Here is a 26217-nt window from a genome sequence, read left to right on the forward strand (position 1 = left end):
CCGGCCGCGCGCTTACGCCAGGCGGAGCAAGGTTCTTTTCATAAGTAGGATTTCGTCAGTCTAGGCGACATCTCAATGGGACGTTGGCGTACGTAACTTCGTCGAGTCCTTTCGCGATGAAAAAGAAAAAAAGAAAGACGTCTAGACGTTCCGTAATGGATTCCGTTAAACGTCTGTCCCGTCTGTCGATTTTGTGACGCGAATTCTTTTTTCCCTCCCCCCCCCCCCTCCTCCGCCCCCTTATGTGGCATTCGATCGACCACAAAGTCGTGATCGACATCGCGCTTAGTGCCACCACGGCATCAACGGGTATACATTAGGTGTGAAGAATAGTTAAATCCTAGAATATGTGATCTCAGAGAAAATATTTGCGAAAGCTATGATAAAAATAAAATAAATTTGAGAAATCTATTTTAAATATTATTGCTGTATAATACTAGCAAGTATTAATAAATGCTACTGTTAGAAAAATAATTTTAGGATAGTCTTTATTTAGAAGTTGTCAAGAGATCTTTCTTACGCATCCAAGAATTTTGAATTCTTTTGATATATATATTTTTCTGTAATCATATAAAAATCAAAGATAATCTAACAAAACAATTTATAGAGAAAACGTTAAGAAAATTGTTTGTTCCTAATCTTTGCGATTCGCGAATGTATTCGCATGCGACTTAGAATATCGCGATATCCGGCAGCGCTACATGTATATCCCGCGCAAGGTGAAATAAGGTGTTACCTGTGAGTGTAGAGTTGTTAATGGTGTTGTTTGCCGTGGAAATGGCAGATTGGCTGGTGACAGGTGTGCCAACAGTGGTTGCCGTGGTAGTCGAAGAATTATTTGGCGAGAGGGCGTTTGCCTGTGCCTGGTGGACCTGTGCCTGCGCTTGAAGATTATAATTCCACGCGAGCAGCATCAACTTCAGCTTATCCGGGTCTTTCATAAGTGAGCCTGCCGAAACTAAAAGTACCAATTGGCTTTAAACAAGTTAAAAAAACATCATGTGTTAACTGATGAAAGACGATCGCGCGTACACGGTGCAAAGTTACCCAAGCTCTTTCTCTCTCTCTCTCTCTTCCTCCAACGGGAATCCTTGCTCATAGTCATACATCCGGACATGATTTCATATCGCGAACGAGTCGCGACATTTCGTCATCCATCTCTGGCAAGCCTCATGCGCGCCGGAGGCTATTATCACTTATCAGCTACCTGAGCTCACGAAGCGCTTCCAGTCGAGCGAGGAGCGCCGAATAAATTAGACTCACAAAACAACGACATCGTCGACTCGATTTAATCGGCGCTTAATAACGCAACAGGTTTAATTACCCGAAACTGATAAATCGGCCGGCCGCGTAGCTCGATCGTCACAGCTGGCGGCGAACTCGTACGCTAGTTACGATTATTAATCGATCGGGTAATTTACACAGACCCTGACAAAAACACGAACTCGCGGCCGCGGGTGAATGAGACTACGATTAACTCTCCGCCAAAGTATGCGCTCATGATTTATCCTTGGACACGATCGAGTCGGCGAAGGGAGGTCGTTTGTACTTATTGATCGGCGTCGCGGTAGAATTCGACGGCGCGATTAACGACGATTGGCTTCGCGAGATATCTACCGGGAAGTCGGCGAGATCTACGAGCCAGTTTTAACATCGTACACGGCATGACTCGTCGCGATGATCGGCGAATATACTGATATCCTAGAGCGAACGATGACACGTGTCTTTTCGCATTCTTCTCGTTTGCACAGATTGCATCTCATCATGCAAAACGACAAGCAAAGAACGCGCGATAGAAATAAAAAATAACATCCAGATGACGATAATTTCGAAATCGTCACCGATATAATGTAAGCCACGCATGTACAGGTTTGCGATAAATGCGTGCTGCAAATATGTTTTCCGACAATATCATACATGTACTGATGTGAAATTTCATTCTGATACATCTCTCAAACTGATTACATTACACATCTGATAAATATATAAGATTTACTTTTTTGATTTATATGCAATTCAAAACAAATTTCCTCCGAAATGATTAACAAGTTCACTTATTCCGGCATTATTTATCTCTTTTACCTTAAGCGTGATTCTTGAGAATTATCAAAGATCAGAATTAGATAACAATTATAAAGAGAGTGTATTTATGAATCAGAGCAAGCGTTATGTAATGAAAGAATTAAAATGCAATATCATTCTATTCATAAAAAACATAGTCGGAAGAAAAAACTATATTATATTGATCGGAAAGCTTTGTACAAAATTTTTGATTCATTTGAATTTTAATTATAAACTAGGTGTTACCGTCTTATAATTTTTTACTACGACTATCTCATCACTTTGTATGAGTAAAATGGTTTGACCTTTTTTTAGCGGGTAGCATGTTTTCATTAGTTCAATTTTCGAATCTCTTCTAAAAAGTCTCGTTGACACATTCGGCAAAAAAAATTTGACGCAAGTAAATTGATTGAACGTTCGGTGCCTATGTGATACGTGCATGTATTTTTTATGTTCTTCTCACGGAATCATTGATCTTTTTATTTGATCATAATACGCCTATATGACACGGTTTCAACGCATCTTCTGTATATCCTGTATAAAATAGTAATTGAGAATGCACCGAATAAAATTTGACGATATTAATTTGTTATATTAATTCATTCTATGTGAACGTATACGCAGATCCATCATCAATATTGATCGTTAGATATAACTCTTTGATTTATTAGCTGAAATATTATCTAAAATTTGTAGCAGAAAAATGTATCCAAAAATTATTAGATATATATCGATTCAATAAATATACTATGCGAAAAAAAATTAAATCATAATCTATCTTAAATAATTTATTTTCAATTTGATGAGAGATTTAAATTGCATTTAAAAATTTACTTTTCATTTTATTTTCAATATATAAAAATTAATAATAATTATAAGATGAAATAGATATCTACAAATTTCACTTCTTTATAATTTATCAAAATTTTATCAGCTTCCGACTCATCGTCTTCGTATTCCGAAATTTACGTCGATTTGGGATTATCATCAGAGCACATTGCAGACTAGCCTCAATCTATCAATGACTAATTCAGCTTTATATAATAATGCGCAACAGCAACAAAGCGACGGACAAAGTGTACGAACGAGCTTATTAATTCGCGCAAATTCCGCGAGAACGATTGCAACAACCATGTCCGCGTTTCCTGCGCACAACCGCATATAATCGGACTGGTGAGTTCAAAAGGACAATCCGTAGATTTTCTAGCGTATCTCGCGCGGGTGCGGTCCCGTTTGTTCGTCCGATAGAATTAGCGATGATACGCAGCAGACCGGCGCTTCGGCGACGAGGTTAGAGATTTATTAATCGGCAAACAAACGCGCACGAAGAGACGAAGGAAGAGAGAAATGGAGAGCTGCGCGAGATGGCAGAGTGATGTCTAAATAATTCGAGACACGATTCAATAATTTAGAAGAACGTGCGCGGTGCTACCATAGAATTCGGGTCAAGATTCCCGAAACGGTACCCGACCTGACCTCGCGGTGAAAAAACGAGACATTTCTCCGAGAAACAGAGAAAGATATATTCGAGCCGAATCGAGTCGACAAAGTGACACGGCACGAGTGAGACTTTGCACGCGTGCACACGCGAGATAGGTATTGCTCCTTGTTTCGTGAGGTTCTCGTAGTCTTTTAGCCGGGTAAAGGGGTTCCGATCAACCGCCTCTGATACCGACTGATATACGACGAGATTTACGCTACAGGAGAGGTATAGATAATGATAGATTCTCTCTACTCACTTGGATAGTGATCGTCCTCGGATATGTCGGCTGGCTCCGGGGTCGAGATGTTTTCCTGCAACAGAGATGAACAAAGCCGTTAGATCCTGAAGCGTTTCCTGCTCTCGAGTCGTAGTCTGTGATAGTCGAACGGTTTCACTCTGGACCCGCGCGGTAAAGACAGGACAAAATTTTTACAACGCGTTTAGAAGTTCGCGAAACTCATTTTCCGTAACTGCCGGTTGATGTTATGATAATACCGCGCGAACGCAGCCACGGCCTAACCACATCGTTACTCAGGGACAGATGCTCGCGGCCTTATTCACTCTTGCTATATAGCATTCGTGCCATTTTTGTAAGGTGTCCTTTAAATATATTAATATAAAAAAAGTTTAAGTAATTTCATCCTGCGTTACAAGTAAAAAATTATAATGTAGATGCACTACAAGATCATATCTGAATTATAATTATTTTTGCAGTAAAGTAAATCTTTTTTTTTATATTTAATATAGACATAACTCTGTATTTAATTATTACATAATTATAAAGTAAAGCAATTTTTATTGAAATTATTCAGTAATAGATTTAGTAATAGATGAACTTACAAATTCTTATATTCTCACATGATATCGTGCATAAAATCGTATAATTGAGAAGAAGTTATCGAAGGTTGTACCGCGTTATTGTACGCCTACAGGAAGACCGTGGACTTTATTGTCCTAGATCAAGAACTGGCGGCAATGCGCGATTCGTCGAAATGCAAATTGCTTACGCCTCGGTGCTGCGTCGCATCGCGAAGGTAACGCACATCGAGAATCTGGAATCAGTAACGCGAGCAAGCATCGGCTCTCAACCCTTTCGATGCGTGCGCCTGTGTGATTAATCTCCGATTTAAATACTTCATATGCACAGAAATTGTGTCTACGTAACGCAAGTAGTTTTACGTTCATTAAGAAATTATTTATCATTACGCATGTCAAATTCCAATTCTTTATCGTAATAATACAAATATAGCAAAAATAGATAATTAAGATCAAATTAAATTTCTATTTTCACTGCGTTATATAACGATAATATTATAATTTTATCTTATAATAAAATTTCTCAAAATGCAATCGATACATTATTCGTATTCACGCGGAAACAGATCTCTATTCATCTCGGCGTTCATTCAAAAAAAATGAAAATATAAAAAAAGGAACGTCCTCTTTTTACGCTACTGGCCGAGATCGAGCGGTCAGGGACGCTCTGGGGGGAATAAGGCCGAGGCTCGTCGAGTGGAGGATCCTGTATATGGTCAGGTCGTTTTTCATCGAAAAGAGCAGCGTTCGCGGGAAGCGGCGTTCCCCGCGTTCCGCGATATCGCATCACGCGCCGTCGTCTAATCGATCCTCGCATCGAGTCGCGCGAGGCAAGCTTTAGCGGCGCGATTCTATCTCGCTTTGATTGATTTTATGCCGACGAAATTAACGGGTTTTTCCCCGGTTGAAACATGAACGGCCGGCCGGCCGACAGTTTCGCAAGGCATGCACTACGTAGCCTGCGCGATGCCTGGGCCGACTGGTTCGCCGCGCGTTTCTGCAGCGGCACAGCCTCTCCTATCTGTGTCAGGTCTCGTGTTGCAACTCCAGAAGGTCGACCGGTATACAACGCGGAGAGCACGGCCAATTGATACCGGCCACAACTTTGTCCAGCAGGCTTGTAGGACATAGGCGGCGTGTAAGCGAGCGAGCGAGCGCGCGAGCGCACACGAGAGCGCGCGTACGTGTCCGTGCGTATCAATGTGCGCAGCGCCGCAAAAACTCCTGATGATGTAACCGAGAAATTCCGACGCGCGGACGAACGTGGAAATCGCGAGAGTGACGAGGAGATCCAATCGCGACGAAATGTCGCGCCGCGCTTTTTTTCAATTTGCCCTCCACTTTTCCACGAAGAGGAGAATTATCGCAAGGTACAGGAGGAATGTATCTCGATACGTTCCGCGATAAAGAAATATATATATATATATATATATATATATTTTATGACACACACGATCGCGCGATTTGACAGTTTTGTTTGCCACGGGAAAACACTCGAGTGTCTCGAAATGTTGCGGATTTTTTTCGCATCGCTTTTATCCATATTGAAATACATATGCATGATTCCGATTCATACATATCAACCATGCGTCAAATTTAGAATCGCCAGTTACATATATAAATCAGCGAGCCAAAACTTTTTCCATCTGTATTTAATCTATTTCACTTGGAATATAATTTCAGCCAATTCGTTTTCGATAATATAAATAGCGTATTTTATATAAAAATTATAGCATTATATTGAATTTTCATTATTGCACTTGATATCGTTTGTATTTTTCAATCGCCCGAAACGGATCCACGGGATGGTGTATTCAAAAGTTTATCAGTATTAGATAGAAGCGCAGAATCTGTTTAATAATCGGTGGAATTTATTGGCCGGATATCTCACTCGCTCTTTCTTTCCTTTCTAAATACACCGTTGACTTCAAGCTGCATCCGCGGGAGGTTATTTTAAGAATCTTTCATTAAGAATTTAATATAACCCGATTTTCATGGAATCGGTCGCGGAAGTATCTATACGTATCTATCGATTATAATGAACCACCTTTGTAATCTAAGAAATGATGATTCGACCATGATCGTAGAAACGAAAAAGGAGTTAGAGATTTAAAGATTTAGAGCAGAGAGAAAGAATATAAATAAAAATTTATAAATTCAAAATAAAAAAACAGGAAGTATATAAAACTTCTGTCACAAATCCTCCCTTCCTTTCCGATAAATTCAAGTAATCTAAACTCGCGTATCTGCGATTTGAAGAATAGTCTTGCGATCAAGCGAGCCGCTTGTCCCGGAGGTCTCGATCTCGCTCGGTCGGGCGCGTCAAGGTGTCTATCATTAAAGATAATCGCGGCAGGTTACCTTCTGAGAAAGAGTCGATCGGCGACGAGCGGACCCGAGCTCCGCAGCGGTATTCTTGTAATTGATACCATCGATACGATCGTTAAGAATTATCCTGCGCGCCAGGATATCTGCGAATTGTTGCGTTTAATTTACGACAAGGACACGAGCGATACGGGAAGTCTTCGTAGTCTTCGTGGTTGAACGGCAAACGGTACTCTAGTAATACTGGAAGCCATGCAATCGTACATAGAGCATAATTAACATATTTTTTTATTCGTTAAACTGTCCTCTTTTTCCTATAAAATACTTTACAAACTTTATTAATTAGAACTCGTGAAAATAAGATAAAGATTTAAATTTATTTGAGAGAATAATCTCTAAAAGAGAGTGACCTATAAGCAACGAAAATTTCGCGAAACAATAAAACTGTCACATGAATAAATAGAGACTATTTTTACACGTTTGTAATATCGAGATCCGAACGCTAATTTCATTCGCTACGCCCAAGGACCCCGACATGTTGTCGCAGGTATTAATTTATTAATACACTCCCGGTCTTCCCACTTCTACACCGGGCTACGCGCTCCTTCTCTCTCCTTCTCCGTCTCACCTACGCACGGGGGCCGCCCCACTTCCGGCGGATGTACCCTGATAAATGGGAATCTCACTGCGCGCACGACCGGCCGGTCGTATACACCTACGACGAATGAGAAACGATCTCGGCGTCTTGCAGGCATAAAGTACGAGAACGAAGACCGAGGTGAACCAGGAGAAGCAGAATGAGACGAAGCTAAGAGCAGCCGCGTCGTTTAAGATCTCCTGGAAGCGTCGAGCTAACGATTCCGCTCCGGCTATCTCGTTGAGATCCCGAGGATGATCGCGGAGATGAGAGTTCTGTTACGACGTTCGCCGGGGTCACGTCTCTCTTTAACACAACGAGCGTACGAGGCTCGATTCGTACGCACGCATTCGTACGTGGGAACGTACAATAGTTGGGATAAGAAGAAGAAACGGAGGACGATTCTTAACTCGCGCTGCTGACTCCGGAACGATGAGGATTCTCTCCTCTCGTCTCTTCCGTAAAGAAAAGAGACGTATGGAGCCAGATCTGTCTAGAGAGGGAAGAGTCGCGCTCGCGGGCGCCGTTGTCGGCGGGCTGGATACGGTTGTGACATTTGTTTAGTTGGCTGCAATTAAGCCACTTGGCGGCAATTGTTTGTCGCTCAGCACAGAATTCCGCTCCCACCGTACAGCCGCCGTGCTGCCGCCGTGGCTCCACAAGATGCGTGTGGTACACGGTTACGCGCGCTCGTGTACAACGAGAGGAGGCGATGAGAGGTCTCCGCGGGCGGGAAGCTGCGCGATGTGTTGCACCAACTCGCCACCAACACAACAATTCCAGACGATAAAGCCGAGCGAGTTGCCGGGGTTAGGGGTCAACCGGGTCCAGTAGCCGGTGTACGACCAATCAGCGGCAACCGGCCGGACACCGCCGCGAGATCGTCCGAGATGATTGTCTTTGGTCTTTCGAGGCGAGCGAAGATGCTGAATTGCCAGTCGAAGCCGCGCGACTAACGTACAAGATCCCCGAGCCAGTTAAGAGAGACGGCGACTTTCTTTCAAAAGTGTCACTTTCGAGGCGATGTCCGTTTTTCTCAGTCTGTTTTTCTCTGTGAGGTTTCTGAAGTAATTCGAGTTTTTATGCCAAAGCGCATGATAAATTCGAATACGATAATTAACTCGTGGTTTTATTGAAATATATAATTTAAGGAGAAATCGATTATAATAATTATTTTTTATCAAATATTAATTATTATAATGATATATACAATATCAGAGCAAACTTGCTTTTAATAAGAATGCAATAGAATCAAAAGAAAACATGATCATCATAATTCTAATTCTATTAATAGCTTATAGTTGATATACTAAAAAAAATTGTCAGATTTAAAATGAAAATTTGCATATTTTTCATGAAATATGTTTTCAGAAACACGTAATCTATACATACATGATTAATCGAGCAACATTCAAAGCGATTAAACAACGCAATAAAGAATAAAGAAAAGGTCAAACTCGTCGGGGACCCGGAACACGACGACCGCACCGGCCGCGACGCAAAAGGAGGACCGAATTGGGCCCGTTAGGATGATTGCTCGTGGAGAACGCTCGCTCGAGTGGTCGATTTAGTTGCCTCTTCTGGGTAGCTCTTTGGATAATGGGGAAATGATTGTGGCCTACCGGTGATTTCTCCGCTATATGTTTTAACCAGGGCAAAACACCTACCGACCGTCGCGATTCAACCGTCTGTCGCCGATCCTTCTCTTTCTCTTTCTCTCTCCCTCTTCTCCGTCTCTCTTTCTCTCGCTACGTCGAGCGATTCGGTGTACCGGGCGACTCTCAATTTCGGCTCATTTGCCTACCAAATCCGGCGTCGCATAAATACACGTAGGCTTCTACGGTGAACGGGTCTCAAGGCCGCCGGCAATTACCGACGCTACGCCCTCATTCGAGGCGCTTTTATTTTCCTCCCCGCTGTATTTTTACCGTTTAACTCAGCGCCTCGCTCGTTCTCGTCCCGTCCGTCTTTCTCAGGATTCTTATAATCGAATTCCTGCTACCGTTGCGAAACGCCCTCGCCGCTATGGCCATCGCAGAATCGAAGTAGCGGATCTCACGGAGAGACAATCGCTGATTTCTCTCGGGACGGTAAAATTCAGTCGTCACAGTTAACGTATCTACAAGAAGCGCAAACCTCGACGCTTCGAGATTCATCATCGCCGCGAAGCAAGATGACTGTCCTTGTGGCAACCATGAGAGGTTGCGAGATCCGCGAAGCGAGTCATGTTTGTCGAAAGATCGCATTGTCGAGATGCGTATCAAGGAGGGGACAGATTCCTCGTCGGATTTTTTCGCGCGTTTGTCCTCCAAGGGTACGCGCGAGCGTGCGGTACTCGAGAAGCAGATTCGACGAATCACTCGCCGATATATAGGTCGACCGAGAAGAGAGGAGAGGAACGCGTGACGTCATACGCTTGCTTGGCATACGCTTCCAAAGCGGCGCGTCCAGGTTGCGTCAGGGGGAGATCGGCGGAGATCTCCGTTGGAGGAGTTCTGATCTGGAAAGCAAATGCGGAGTAGGAGGAGGAGGAGGAGACGGTAGGAGGACGACGGGGTCACCGTCAGCGGGATAACCTCACACGTGTGCGCCCCAAAAAAAAGAAGAGGAAATAAAAAGACGACGATGACGGCGGCGGCGGCGGCGGCGGACGATCCCAGTGGCGTCGACAGGAAAGACGCGCACTTTGCCAAGCCTTCGTTGCGCTTCGCTGTCCAAAGATGACATTGTAAATGCGCGGGCATCAATCGATCATAGACGAACGAGATTTATTCTCCGTGATCGTGTACAGAAACAGTATAATTTTTATTTAGAAAAAATTGCAATCTTCTTTCAATTTACATAAATTACATAAAGTCGATGAAACACGAAGATTATTATATAAATTATTGTATCTTGTTTTATCACTATACATATATTTTTATTTTAATTTTTCTTGTTATTACAAATATCAGCACTGAATTTCTCTCTTCTGCCTATAACTCAAGATTGAATTTAGAAAAATAATTTCGTACGAAAATTTGACTCAGACTAGGCATCGTAAAAGCCTTTTTCATACGATTCTGTTCGCGATAGCTCGTAACATTGAGATTAAAATGCAGTACGATTGGGAGCAACATTGTCAGAGCTACGAACAACCACGGTATCCGGCGTGGCCGGTTGGCTACCTTACTTGACCCCTGCGCAACGAGGGACAATTGGGTGTAACAGTCTCCCATTCGTCTGTCCGTCCGCCCGTCCCTCTCATACGTGTTGCCCCGTACTTGTCCGTGTTTCTCTGAATCCTCGGCCGTGTAATACATCCATTACTCTCGAGGCGTATAACGTGCGTGTGCGTCATCGAACGACACACACACACCTACACGTGCGTCGCTCTCTCTGCCTTCTACCGAGGGGAAAAGTCCAACGACGACGACGAAAAGATCCCCGCCGCGTGCATTAACGAAGAACGTCGGGGTCCTGAAGTCTCGGGAGCATTAAACGTGAAAACTGCAGCTCGTTTGCGACGCAAGCGAATCTTGATATTCCAGACCTTACCCTGGTAAGGTTATTCTGGTAAGGTTTTTTTCTATTCCGATCGACCATTTGAGATTTAAGGTAGATGATAAATCCAAAGTGAAAAAATTTCAACAATTATCAAGATGATTAATAGATCAACGGGCAAAATGCAAGCTCGCTTTGTAAAGTTTATTGGAACTTACGATAAAGACTTGTTAGTTCAGTAATTAAGAGAACGTCTTCTCGTAAACTTTCATTCGCGCAGCATGTTTTCGATATCCAAGAAATCCTTGCAGAAGCTCGTCCCGTACAAGGCCGTAACGATGAAACATTAAAAATGTACGGCGCCTCTAATTACGTTACACGCTGCTGAGATGCAGAAAGCCAACTGCGATGTTTCTTCGCGGAACAAGAAACGCCGCGGTTTTCGCGAGAATCACAAATATTGCAAGAGCCCGGTGTCTCTCGTTTATTATTAAAAGCGATCCGTTTCACCGCGACGAGACGCGCTGGGAAGAAGATTCATACGATGAATGCGTTAAACATCGGGAAACTCATAACGGATCGAGCGTATCCCGTTGACGCGGCATTCAATATCACCTGCCGGCGAGACCAAAGCTGAAGAGAAGAAGCATATCGGTCGCGTATCGTACCCGCGAACATGCGGTCTAAGTATCCTCCTCGTCGCGGGGCGAGGAGAGGCGAACGGAAGCGAAGGACACGTGGAGCAGGAGAGGGAAAAGAAGAGGATAGAGCGGCGTTCGGTTTCGAGCACGCGCCCTGCTCTATTTGGCTCTCCCACGTAGCGTCGTGTCGCTTCGATTCGTTTTTTCCTTCAGTCGCGTCTCGCCCCGCGAGCAGGAAACGTGCACACTTTTCGTATTTTGCTTGTCATCGTTTTTCTGCTTTCAGTTCCCGACACACTACGTGTGTGTTTCGTCCACGTAATGGATGGGAAAAAATGCATGGGAAAAACCGTCTTAGATTCCCTCGCTCCTTTTTCACATTACGAAATTGTTAATTCGAGGATTGCGCAATCGAATCTTCCCGCAAGAATTTTTTCAGATTCATTGACAGATGAAATACTCTACCAATTTTTATTAATTTTAACCTTTCGAGAAAGATGCAAAGATAAAAAGTTTACGTTCAAACGATATTTATTTGAAAATAATAGAAAATATAGTAAATAATTTCAAAACAAATAAAAATAGATCCAATATAATATAATTTTAATAGAGCGTTTCTCTAAGTCTCGAGATAACTGTACAAAGACATAGATAGATACATTATCTTCAGCTTGGATTTTAGCGGTGCAATTTGTTCCCTTGCATCCCATCAACCATCTCTTTCCCCGACACTTTATTTCCACTGACAAAGGCCCGATAATTAAACCGAACAATATCTCTTTCCTCTCTACACGCTATAGGTCCATAGAACTAATCCAGGCAGTTGTCTCATCTCAATATCACGCCTGCCTATTAATATGCGAAGATCATTAGCTGCGGCCGCTTCCGGGTGGCATGACTCCGCAACGCGAAAGCCGTTCGATGCATCGCGCGATCGCCCACAATTATCGACGACGATCCGCTGGAAACCCACACATCCCACGTGCTCTAAGCAACCAGCCAGTGTTTCAATAACGCCCTGGCCGACCCCGCTGCTGTCTTCCTCTTCCCCTTGCCTGCCTGCCTCAAGCACCTCCGCCCTCCGCCGCGCTGAAACGCACACTCTAGAGACCGAGCGTGCGTGTGTATGCGTGGACACGCGGGGGCCCGGCCCCTCCAGGTCTCGAGCTGAACTCACATGTGAGATCCAGCGAGCCAGGCCTGCTGGTCTGCCAAGGGAATATTATACTTGGCGATGACGCGTACACGCCACGAGGAGGCTATCTCGCCTCGACGAGAGGCTCGGAAGAAAGAGAAGGGGAATAGGGAGGGACAGCAGGGGGGAAGCTTAGGGTGCGCCGCAAGGATGAGGCAAAAGGTAGAGAATATACGGGCGGAGAGCGAGCAAGGGGGAATACAGGCGCCGAAGGTTTAATCAGAGGGGACTATCGACATCAATCTTTCCTCTCACGCGGTTTCCAGCGAATGCCACGATCACTGGGATCGCTTAGAATTGGTGGAGATGTTCTTGAAGATCCGCGTGTACGATTTATAAATGGCTTTGTGCGGAAGAAGTTTGCACAACAATGCGCTTTAAGTAATATTCCATACAGATGAATAGAGGCATACTACGCATGATAAGAAAAAAGTCCAGTCAAGCTAACTTGTTGAAATGACCTGATAAAATATCTGTTATCGATGATGAAATAAGAGTTTTCTCAATAATAGTTTACCAAGACGTTAGTTTGAATGGTATTCCCGAGATAATCGACGGTGATCTAACAATAAATATAAGTTGACGCGATGTGCGTCATGGGGATTAATCCCTTGCATAGAAAAAAGATAATTCCATTTAAGAGAAAAGCGTTGACTCGTTCCAGGAATATTCCATCTGTTTTAAAATAATTATTGCCCGGAATAGGATCCATAGGATAAAGTTCAATTTCTGCTATTTAAGGCAGGATAATCGATAGTAGGAGCTGGGTTTTAATTAAAGCGCGAGAAATTTTGTCAAATTTACCAATAGCTCTTTATGCGATATATGGAATGATTATAGATTCTTTAAATTAATACAACTTTTAAATTATCATATATTATAATTTATAATTATAAAATATAACACACACAAATACAACATTGATGGCAAATTCTCTAAATATTACATTAAATAAATTGTAATATTCAAGAAAATCTATTTGTGCAATATCTATTTCGATTTGAAAATCATCGCACTTGAGATGCAATTCGGAATCTTCCTAATTTATACTTTTTATAATTCAAAAACTTTAGTTGAGATAATTCTATAATTTGTCACAAAATTTGACATAGAATTCTATTTATAATGTCGTGCAATATAAGTGTATAATATATATAATATATGTAATATAAGATGTATATATAAGATACGAGCACATAATTATAAATATATTTTTATCTTGCATTCTGTTATAAATATTAAAAAACAAATTATAAATTGTCTAAAGCAAGGTTGAAGATTAACAAAAACATTTAGAAGAGATAAAAATTATAAGATTTATTTAATATATATATATATTTAAAAAAATATATATATTTTTTTAAATTTTAATAATTTTATTTTCGACAAAGTATCCTAAATATCTGCTTTGTTGTAATGCGAATTTTCGAAATAAAAGAGCCGAACAAATCAGGCAATACATTGTCAGCTGCATTACAAAGGACAAATGCATTTTCCAATCGTGACACACACGCTCCAGTAACAATTCCCGGCGGAAGGTGACTATCCTTGAGCTGATTATCCGAATGACTGGACGAGGCGAGAAGGAGGCGATGGTAAAAGACATCTTAAAAAGGAACCTCGAAAAAAGAAATTGAATCAAGCGCGAATCTCGTCCTGCCGTCTCGTTTTAACCTTGTTAAAAAATCCGCATTCTTAAAGTCACACATGTTACAATCTGTATTTCTCATTCTCAGCACGGAGTAATAAACGCGCGATGTCTAAATATTTGCAAACACGTTACTTTTACGCTCGTAATTCATGCCGACACAACTTCTAATCACCTGTCGTACTCTCTCGCGTATAGAGTTGCCTACCGTTTTACTCTGCGCTAATTAGATTGAATAGCGCAGGCGCTATTCGCATTAGCGTGACGCTTGTTATTGACCGATATTAATCCGCGAGATTGAGCTATCCATGACACTTTTCACTCGACCGAACATTGCGGAGCGCGATCTATATGGCCGAAAGGAGGGGACTCAATCGCCTCTCACCGTCCAATCCATAAACCGAGAGAGCTACCTCCGTTTTGTACTTCGCTAATTGCCCTTGAGGGGGATCGGTTTCCCAGAGACCAATAAAGAGTCCGTTTCTTTTCTCTGTCCCCCTCCGCCTGCCCCCATCTGACCGTTCTCTTTCTCTTACCCCCTTTCTTACTCTTTCTTTTTTCTCTCTGTCTCTTTCTCTTCCTTTCTCCGGTCACAGACCAAATGGGACAGAAGGAGCACGACGGAAGGAAGGAGAGAAAAAGAGAAAGGCAGGCAGCTAGAGTGCCGTTTTATTTTGGCATGCTGCGAGGAGAAGAGGATCCTTTTTATTTCTTCCGTAGCACTGGCGGCTACGCTCTTGCCTCGCTGTAAGGTATTCTATGATGCTTCGTCGGCTCCAACGGCGCCCCTGCTAAATGGAATACGACCGGAGGCTGGTTGAAAGGAAAAAGCAAGAGATGGAGAGAGAAAGAGAAAGAGCAACGGAGATGGGGACAGAGAGAAAAAGACGAAGACGAAGAAGAGAGGCGACGACGGTGGGGGAGATCCCGTGTATATAACTCTCCCCCCGGGTCTTCTTCTCCTTTTGTCCCCTTGCCGTCCCCCAGGCCTTTTCTAGCCCGGCTATACTTCCTCCTCCCTCCAGGGCCATTCCTGCCCCCATTTCCCCTGGCATTGGGAATTTTTTCGAGGGCTCACCCGAGAGAGGCGGCTCGTAGTCGCCAGGCTGCCAAGCGTGAGCAGACCGACCGCTCTCGGGTCGAACCCACACCTACGGCTCGAGGTCGATACACGCTTCTCCGTTTCGCTTTACTTATTCGCTCTGTTGGGAGGACACGGTATCCGACCGAGCAACCGCAGCGAGGCTCGCGTGAACACGAGCAAACGAACAGAAACTAAAACCGGCTCCAACGGCCGATAAATAAATAAATAAAAGACTCAATCACGGTAAATCAAATAATTAATGCAAGATTTACAAAGCAAGAAGTCGCTCATTTTCCATGTTAATTAATATTATTCTAACTTTTTTAGCTTTCTATTGCATAATCTGATGATACAGTTTTATAAAAAAATCATAACAAAAATTGGCATAACTTTTCTAGTAACTTCAGATTTTCTCGGTATATTTTTGCTAGTCTTACAAAAATGAAGTTTCCTCGGAAATATAAACGGACTTGCCTCGCAAACCGAGAGACTGTATCGCTTTTACGAGATCTTTTTTCGCGCTTGCGTGATGCAATTGAAGAGATGACTCGTTCGAGTTCACGTATGCGAGAACCATTTAAGGGAGTGCACGTAAACGAGTTATCATCTCGCATGAAGTTTTCCTTACTCTGGCTTTCCGTATACTCGAATCCAACGCTAGATACATCTGTACGAGCATACAGCCCACGTCGGCTTTTGTATAAGAGCAAAACAGGAGAGAAGAGCACGAGGAGTGAGAGAGCCCAAGAAAGTGGCGTCGAGAGGGTGGGGTGGCGGTCGTTGAGCGGGTGGGTCGCGGACACGGGGCGAGACGCGTGTTGCAGGGAGGTCGGCGGGGGGGAGGGTGGGTGTACATTGGAAGAAGCAGTAGGAGTCGGAGAGTGGGCAGTGGGAGAGAACCGAGACTCTCGGATTGAGAAAGGGAGAAGATACCGAAGAGGAAGAGTCCTGTGATGGCAGAGAGAGAGAGAGAGAGAGAGAGAGAGAGAGAAAGAGAAAGGAGAAAGGACGGGAGGGAGAGGTCAGGACAGAGTCAGAGAGACGGCAGAAGTGGGAGTCAAGAACCCTACAAGGAATTAAGAGCTTATTCGTAACAGGCACCATGATGAAGATCCTATGCTTCTAAAGAAAGAGAGAAAGAGAAAGCGAGCATGAAAGAAACAGAGAGAGAGAGAGAGAGAAAGAGAAAGGGAGGACGGCGGAAGAAGAGAGAGGAAGCACGAAACTACCTCGACTCTCCCACACCGAGGATCTTTGGAATACCAATCAAGCGGCTAATGCGTTTGGCCATGCGGGCGTTCAATTGCTCTCAACGAGTCGGCCCGCGTCAAACTTTCGATCTTACCAATATATACCGGACGAAACTTCCTGCAAGTACATCGTAGTTCCGAGCTCGTTAAATCAGATGTATGTAGCAGGCTTTTGAAATATACTCTAATTACTATTAATACAGTTATAAATATAATCGCATCGAGAATAGTTAGCACACATTATAAAGATTAAGCCTTCAATTCCAATGTAATCTATTAGAAATTGACGATTTTAATTGTAGATTTCCGAAAAGCTACTTTAATATGGCTATTATACTATCACTAATTGAAGGCATCGTCCTAGAATGAAATAAGAAATCCTTGCTCAGGGAAATCATGATTGAATTATTTCAACTTTGAAATATCACACGTCAATTATACGCTTTAATTTTTTACTTCGAGATATTAACCACGTCGATGCTCCTCATAAATTCATAATGCATTAATGAATCAACAAAACACGATGTCCGAAAGTGGCGAACACATTAAATAGAGAACTCGGCGGGGTGCTATATGATCGATCATAACAGCATCTCTCTATGAGAAGGTTCTTGTCATCGTAGTGAAATAACACGTATAAAGGCGAAATCACAGGGCAATTTACGAGAAATGATCAATGTCGTAGAAGCATAACAGGTGAGTTACGATGTAGAAAATTAAACTTTTACTGATTTAAAAAGCGTCTAAGATATGTTTGTTCCACTGTGCCCTCTTTCGTTAATATTCATCTATCTCGTTTTTTCGCAGCATCATTCTTCATCTTTAATCGCTATTCTTTCGAATCGAAATTCATGTTTCTTTGTTCCTTTACATTTTCGAGTTTTGAATTTCTTTTTTTTTGCTCTAAAATATTGACGAAAATTGAGCAAAACAGAAGGGAGACGAAATTCCACCTTGCGTCTAAAAATGGATTCGAATAGAACGGAAAATATTGACAGCGCGATTTGCAGACAGCGCAACGGTGAGTGGGTGGAAGAGGAAGAGGGGCGCCTTAAACCGGCGCGGCAGAGTGAGATTTTATGGGAGTTTATCTTCCGGTGATGGGAATGTTGGATGGGAATGGAGCCGCGTTCAAACTGCTGGCGGTTATCGTGGCCAAAAAAGACGAAACGAAGTGATGTGCACATGCTAGGTTGCCGAAAAAAGAAGTAAGACACGCGAAAAGAGATGGAAACGCGAGAAAGAAAGTATTGAAGTCGATTGTAGTTAGACGTGCGAGTTGGTTTTGTAGATTCGACGAAAATATGCACGGAAAACGCCATTTCTTGAGACGGTTAGTTTTATTGATTTTCTTCGCAAAAATGAATAAGGAATGATGAATATATGAAAAATAAACATACAGCTAAGACTTGTTTGTCAAAAGAAAAGCTCAATCTATATTAAATTATTTATATATCATTTTTTATGCAAAGAGGAAGAAAGAAATGATCTTGTTCGGTGGACTTTAAAAGTTGGTCTATTAAAATTATTAATATCTCTATAACTTTTGCAGTAGTATTATGAAAAATTTTCAAATTCTTTTCATCTGTAAATAATTAAAAACCGCATGGGATGCGACGATATTTATTATATCGTTTGTATTTAGATTCGAAGAACATCTGCATGGAATTAGCACAAGGCTAAGTTATTAACGAGACTAAATAAGAAAGTAGCGGACGAAAGTTCCTTCGATCGGAGTTCCCTGGCGCGTCTCCGCTCTTCGGCTTTAAGTCATTGACGCGATTCAAGCGGTTCGTAATGAAAGCGGAACTCCGTAACGAAGTCCTACACATTCCTGGTTTAACGAACCATCTCCAGACGTATACGCACGCGCGCGCACGCGCGGGAGAATATTCAAGGTCGTCGTTACCGGGTGCGCGGTTTCCTGCGGACCAAGAAACTTTTAATGCCACCTCGCTCGTAGAAAGAGGGAGGGAGGGAGAGAGGAGCTTTCGAATTATATCGTGGTGGCTTGCACGACAGGAACGCGTGATGCCGAGGCGACATAAATCGACATTGAACAAAACGCATGAAAGCGATAAAACCGTGGAAATGGCAACGCGTGCAGCGTCCACACCCACGCGCGCAATACGCTCCCAGTCGGATACAAACGATCCCTACCTACGAGTAATATGAGTTATACTGAAATTACCAGTGCAGCAACGCGACCACCCTCGCAGAATAAGTTGTATAGTGTAGGTTGTTTTCTTTTAGAATTTACAAATTATTTGAAATGAAAGCGAGATACGAAAACGGATAAAAATTGGAATAATTTATAAACTTGAGCATCAAGTGGACGGATAGAAAAATTCAGGGTGATCTTATTCGAGATAAATACATTTCACGAGATTAGCTTCTTTATACACGACGGCCATACATTTTCAAAAGCTGCGAGAGACAAACGATCTTATTGACAAATCCGACATGAGTTATCGAGAAATGCGAGATCGCGATAAAACGAAAACTCCGCGCTTTCGTTGCTCTATTAAATTTCCCCGGGTGTAAAAATAAAGCCCGGCTCGACGCGGACCCCCTCAGCGGAGAAACTCACCGATGCGTGACCCGCATCCGGTACCCGAGGTGTGCCGGAAAGGAATCGCGGTGGTGGCGACAACGGCGGCGGCGGCGACGACGACGACGACGACGACGACGACGAGGATGACGACGAGGATGACGACGACAACGGCGGGACGGACGAGTGTCGGCGTTTATATTTAAACCGCCGCGAACTCATCGGAGTCGCCGTGTCGACTGACGCGCTACGTAAGACGCGCACACGCTCTCGCACGGAACGGCCAGATAACCCACGTGACCTTTTCCTCCCTCGCGTCTCGACCCCGCGGCCGCCGCCGTCGCCGCCACCGCCACCGCTGCTACGCCGATGCGTCGGCGTGCAACACGCGGCGCCCCCGTTCGCATCGCCGGCGAGAATATCGCGCAGACAAAAAGTAGGGGTGAAAGAGAGACGATTGACACAGCGTACATATCGGCAGGGGGAGACGCAGGGGGTGGTGATACGCGCCGGGTCAGACAGAGAAAAGGGGTGGCGCGACATCGCGTTAGTGATAGCTTTCGACCGCGCGCGTGCGAAATAAAACTTTTCCGCGATCATCAGATCACTCGAGAGGCATCAACGCTTCAAAAGAAATGTGACGTGTCATGACTTAAATTATGAATGATAATTATAAAAATGTAAAAAACATAAATATTCATTTGAAGATTAATCTTGAATGATTAACATATGCATATCGAGAAATAGCTTTAACATTTATTTGCAATAGTTGCAAAAATAACTAGAATGTAATATCTGATGAAATTACTGAATATTAACTCAATTTTGTTATCGTTGTAACTTTGGTATACGTCAATTTACTTGTGTATAATGATTAATGATAAACCGATTTGAAGTTGAAAACTGGGAAAAATGATTGGGCATAAGATAATTTCTTTTTGAAAGCAACGGAAATTAACAAGAAATTAGAATAGCTTTCGAATCAACAAGTACGTGCACTTTTCTATTGATCTTGATACAGTTTGTCAATCACAAAACGTGTTCCAAACGTATCATAATAAAAAATATGCGAATCAACTTTTAAAGCTCACGATTCAGTAAAACTATAGTACATGAGCATATAAGAATAATTGCTTCCTAGCGAAGAAGGAGAAGACTTAGCAAGACAGAGCAAGTTGAAGTCGGGTGTAAGTATGCGAGTAAACCAGAGGGTTTATAAGTTAAAGTTTAAGTAAGTTTGTAACTTTTCAAATCACATTATTGTGTTAAAATTGCCGCGTCGAGTTTCGCAAGAATTCACACTTTTGTCGAATCGATGGCAAACGAGTATCTATCCGCCGAATGGATATGTGACATCGACGCCATCGCTAGCCGTGTAAGCTCGATGCGTATAATAAATCTACAGGGTGTGTGCGGAGACGGGGGTGAAAGAGGGAGGGATGACGCATGGGGGTGAAGACCGAGCGAGGGGAATCGACGTACGCGGCGGCCGAAACTCAATGAACTACTATCGATTAGCTGCTCATTTCGCGTCGCGTTCGTGCGATGGACTCGTTAAACGCTTCGGCCTCTCCTCCTCCAACCCTTTTCCCGCCAGCCTCCTGCACCAACACGACGCTGCCTCATATATCCCGCCGTGTTATTCTTCTTTTTTTTTTTTTCATTGCACGCCATCACGCCGTCCCGCCGGGGTAGTAAAGCGAGTCAGCGGGGTAGTAGGTCACCCGGGATTTTCGAAACGAAAGACGAGTCACGAGGATGCACGCGCGTTCGAGTTTCACAGGGTAGAAGGAGAAGATGAAGGAGGTGAAAGCAGGTCGAGCGGGAGGTTTTATAAAGTCCTGTTCCTTGCTCATCGTTCCTTTTTCGCTGATAGCGGAGAAAAATAATGGATCTTGACAACGCATTCGGAAAAATTTTAATGAGACTTTCGATAGATCAGGTTAAATTGCTGAACTGACAATGAGTAAGATGTTCAAATCTGAGAAAAGAATGATTTTAAAATGTCTCATATGCATTAGTTTATCAAAATATAATATATAGTTTTAATATAAATTATATTTTTCAGTTATTCTTATTTTCGAGAAACACGAAACATTTTTTAAATATTTTTTGTTAGAGAATGATCATAATATATTTAAAAGTTCACAAGTCAATTTTCAACTTATACATGCGAGAAGCAAAATTTCGATAAAATATAATAATACCGGTACGTGATTTACAATAGAATCTTCCTTCGAGTGAAAGCATCTCAGAAAGTGAAGAAAGAAAGGTATATTTATTTGTGCACATTCTCGAAAGTTAGAACAGATGGACGGCAACTTCGAGGCACTTTGTATATCTTTTATACTTCGTACATATGTGGCAAAAAGAAGACCTTGATTCCGGGATCTTCCGTTTACGATAATATTTTTCAGCGGAGACAAGTTCGAGGCGATCGCCTAGAAGCGTTCGGTGGAACAGGAAATTTACGTGAATCGCGACTGGATTTAACGAGCGATCGTGTTCGATTTGGCGGACGTCCAATCGTCGTCGACGCTTTAGAGATCGTTCGCGACGAGAAGGAGACGGGAGATCAGCGGAGTTTGCGGAGAAGGTAGCGCACGACAGGGAGGGAGGGGGAGAGGGAGGAGGAACCCAGCGGGTGCGTGTCGAAAGGTGCGTTGTACTCAAACAAAGTGAGATATAATTAGACGGCGCGCATTGCGCACACGCTCCCGCAAGAGCCCACGTGTGAAAGTCGCGCCCGTACACCTCGGTCATCGCTAAAAAGATCTCCCGCGTCGATTCGTGTGCGCGCGACTGGCAAAATAATTGACTTTTTAGGGGAGACGTCCTCTCCGCGTCGCGTCTCTCACGTGGCGCCCGAAACCGCCCCCGAAATAGAACATTGCGGTCTCCCGACAAGACCCAGAGACACGTCTCTCGTTGTGTTCCTCGACTCACTTCCTCTTCGCCGATTTTTGTTCCTCGAAAAAAACTGCGCACTAAATTCACGTCATATTTTTTGTGAAATATTAATACTTGTCTGACGTTTAGTTATTTGTTACAAAGAATTTAATAATTTAATAATTTATTTTAACGCTTAAGATGAAATAATGTTGTTTGAGAATAATTGAAACTGGAAGAAATTACTTTAATCTACTTTCAGTTTATTTTAAATCCACATTTCCTATAGATATGCATTTCGCACGTTCGTAAAAAAATGCATTTCGAAATTAATGGCGTAGGTTTCGATTTTATCGCTGGCAGATTTTATCAATAATTGATAGAAGCAAATCAGATACACTTTTCATATACGCATAAATACGCCGATATCTTGTTACATAAACGTTCGAATAGCTTGCTGGCATCAATGTATTTTCCTTGGAATGGTAGAACGCAAAAACTGTGTAACTGGCGAACACGGAGAAAGATTCTGAACCGAGATCACATCACAGACGCGGCGCCTCCGCTGCATTCTGCAACCCCCGTAAATAATGGAGGCGATTAAGCGTAATATAGGGTACACAGGCTATGCGCCGTAATATGGTCCGAAAGGGTACGATGTTTCTGGTGTCGCGCCCCTACCCTCGTCATGAAAATAGCCCTTAGCATCGAGAAGCGACGCGTGTGCCAACCTTTACGAACGTACAGCGCGCAATATCGCAAGAAGTCATAGCAGAGCCGAGAGAGCTACATAAAACTGCACCCGACGAATACTTCTTTCGTGGGATGGTGTACTCGTTGATATATATCGCGCTCGAGTTTTATTACATTTTTCGATCGTCTTTCGTAAAATTGCACGTGCCAAATTCGAGGAGCTTTGCTAAATTATTGTAAATTATATTTATATTTATTGTAGGAGATTTAGAGATTTTAAAGATTCCTAATGAAAATAATGATGTATCTCTCGCAAAGAGAAAGTGAAACAACTATCGAGACTCTTTAGGAAGTCTACATGAAATATGAAAATTGCTGTACAAATCTCGCGGAACAAGGTCTAAGTCGGAATAGATGCACAGAGCAGATTGGAACGTAGACGTAGGAAGCGTCTCGGTTTTTGTTCGCGCTCCAAAGAGACCGGCATCCGACCTCATTTCCACAGCGTTCAGAGTCGCTTCCGTTCTCGGATCATCGATTTTGCCAAGATTCGCTTTGTTGCCGTTCGGCTATCGAATGAGAGCCGCTGTCGCGTCGAGACTCATTGTCAGAGGTCTTGGCAACTTTAGGAGAGTGGGCGTTGCTGGCGGTAGTGTAGAGCGTCGCTCGGTAGTTTGTAGTTTTCGTACGGTCATCGTCCGTGTGCGTGCATACACACGCACCCGTGCCGTATGCACGCGAACGGATGCATCTACCTACGTGCATCCGTGCATAAGTTGCATCGCGTTCCAACATGAGAACCCGTTATAAGAGATACCTTAATGCGTATCTCGCACTTGAGACCTCCCCTCCCCTCCTTGATTGTGTGTATAACGCGCGATAACGTGGATTCCCTATAAAGTGAAGTAATATTGATGCCATGTGCAATACGCGCTGTCTATTGGAGACCGATGTGTGTATGTACGTGATGTTCGCATGCATGTGCATACGCTTGCAAGGCTAACCTTGTCTTTTATGCACACGTACGGTTTGGCTTCGGGTCTCGGCGCGTTATGTATCGATCTCTCGCGTAGAGCGTTGTATCGCGACCGAGCTAAAGCTGCTCGAAAAAAAATTTCCGCAGACTTTTCGAAAATCAACAGGGCGAGGCACTTACGAGATTACGATTAAGCGGGACACGCGGCGAGACGCGTATGATTTACGATCGACGCCGCGAATATTTCGTAAGCTCGCATTTCATCGGAGTGATGCCGAGAAATTCGAGTGCGCGGCAAGTGTATCACCGTTCGTTAAAATCAACTGCAAACGGCTTTACGTAAGAGGAGTCGCGTGGAAAAACTGGACGCGGTCAATAAGTTGATTTTTGCGGTCAAGTAATTTTTTACATGCAGAGACGTTCCTCTGGAACTGCATATGAAAATCGCGGTGAGAAAATTTACATAACGAATACGTCTTAATTATACCCTTGTAAACGCGGTAACCTTACGTCATTTAAATTTGCTTCGCGTATCCTATCTAATTCAAATTATTCCATTTAATCACGATGCAAGATCGGAATGCAGCGTTTGAAAAACTCGCAATCTATATCTATTCCTGATGTTTCGCGAAGGACATGCATTTTTAAAATTCTTTTATATACACATTTTTGCCTCTAATATTAAATTATTCGTAGATAAAAATATCAGCGTTGGCAAAAATACTTTCACTTTCCTCGTGAATCCCCCGCTCGTAAATCACGCTCGGCTTGCGTTTCATTCCCCAAGTTCACGTACCTGGTGTTCGAAAAATGCTCGATGCACCGCGCATGATGTTAAGTTAGTACGTGCTTAAAGAGCATAATCATCTAACAGGCGCGATCCAGCCGAGACATAAACGCTGAATGATGACGCTCTACCATATTGGTTGCACCTTCATCTCTAACGCATATATGTATAGATATATGCGCAGCGAAAAGAGAGAAAAACAGAGATATTGGCTAACCAATTTACGTGACTCTTGAGAAACTTTTCATGACATTTTATGTAGACAAACTACCAAGTAATCGTAATCGATTTTCAACTTCTTGGACTTGTATTCGTGATCGATCACTTAATTAATTTATTACAAACATGCAAAAGAAATATTGTTACGTCAAAAATATTGTCTTGTCAATTCAATTCAAATCAACTTGAGATTAAATGAGTTTTAGGTTTTACGAGTTTGATTCGTTTTATTTTAGTTTAATTAATTAAGCGAGATTTGCATTAAGAAGAATATCGATGATTTTTTTCAAAAGATTAGAATAAAAGTAATCTTATAATCGTAGTTGTATATATGTGTGTGTGACACACAGTGAATACTATGATATAAATAGAAACAGTGACTCGCTTAAACTATGATTAGAACTAATCGCACTGTTAGTAATATCGGCCAATAGTTGATAGTATTGCTAACGCAAAGCCTTTAGAATCCCGTGACAGACATAATGATTAGCAGAATGCAAGGAGGAAATCCAGGCGGAAATCGGGATGACTAGCGGATGTTCCAAATTGTGGATGAAGTAGTGCCATTTCCTCCATAAATCAATACCAGGTATAGTCGGACAAAACACACACGATTAGGAATTAGCGATCACGCGATGGATTGCCAGCTGGGGAAATCCTATAGATATTAGAGATAGTCTCCTCTACACTTTATATATAGTTTCTTTATCATAATTATTTATGTATAAATACTGATTAAGTGTGAACTATGTATTTTTCTATATTCGCTATTGGATTACGTTATATTTCACGATCAATATAAAAATTTACTTGTCATTTTAATTTAGTTGGAAAAATGCAGAAATTAATTAAATTCAGAATCGTGTTAAATTATAGTGTCGCGAGAACATTAATGCATCGTTTCTTCGTAATGCTTCGCATCCATCTCGTTCTGGTTTTGGCGACACCGAAGTTCACAATCGTAGATTTCAATTAGTCGCAACTGTACGCGTCTCGTCCGGACGCATCTCAAATGTAGCAGCATGCATCAACGTCCGTTGTCTACCGTGAGGTTGGTCGGAGTATCCCGGCTCGCCCGAGGGCGGCGTGCGCATAGTACATAATCGAAATGCAAAACGGCACGGGTGCGTCTCTAGATCGATGATATTAGGCGTGATAAGTTATCTCCGGCTCGCCCCGTAATAACGGCACCGCGGGAACGTGATTGATGCACTCGCGCTAGTAAGACACTAGGATCGCAGTTCGCACGGCATAATTAATCGCCGCTGCCAGATTAAACCTGCGGGGCTACAGAGATGTTGATGATTTTACTGAAATGCGGGGCGCGGGAAAGGAAGGCGTAGTTCTGGAACAGTTATGACCTTCGGGCACCGTTTGATTGTGATTTTATAATCACGATCGCGATTTCGTTGTGAAATGAGTTTAGATTGTGAGCGACGAAAGAGCACGGGATTCTCCGAATAATTAGTGCAGGTGATA

At 42.9% G+C, this 26217-nt stretch overlaps 1 protein-coding gene across 2 annotated transcripts in view; it reads right to left on the reverse strand.

Moving 5' to 3' along the window:
- Positions 1–26217, reverse strand: part of LOC145963942 (uncharacterized) — a 60475-nt gene that overhangs the window by 14093 nt on the left and 20165 nt on the right. For both annotated transcript variants that reach the window (XM_083086307.1, XM_083086312.1), the window contains exons 2-3: positions 3801–3855; positions 737–958 (exon numbers count right to left, since the gene is read on the reverse strand). In XM_083086307.1, coding sequence (XP_082942433.1) covers positions 737–958; positions 3801–3855 — 277 coding nt within the window. The remainder of the gene's footprint in view (positions 1–736; positions 959–3800; positions 3856–26217) is intronic.

Source organism: Camponotus vicinus, unplaced genomic scaffold (assembly GCF_025532165.1).
Source record: "Camponotus vicinus isolate PSW18456_S1 unplaced genomic scaffold, iyCamVici1.0 SCAF_1, whole genome shotgun sequence".
NCBI lineage: Eukaryota > Metazoa > Arthropoda > Insecta > Hymenoptera > Formicidae > Camponotus > Camponotus vicinus.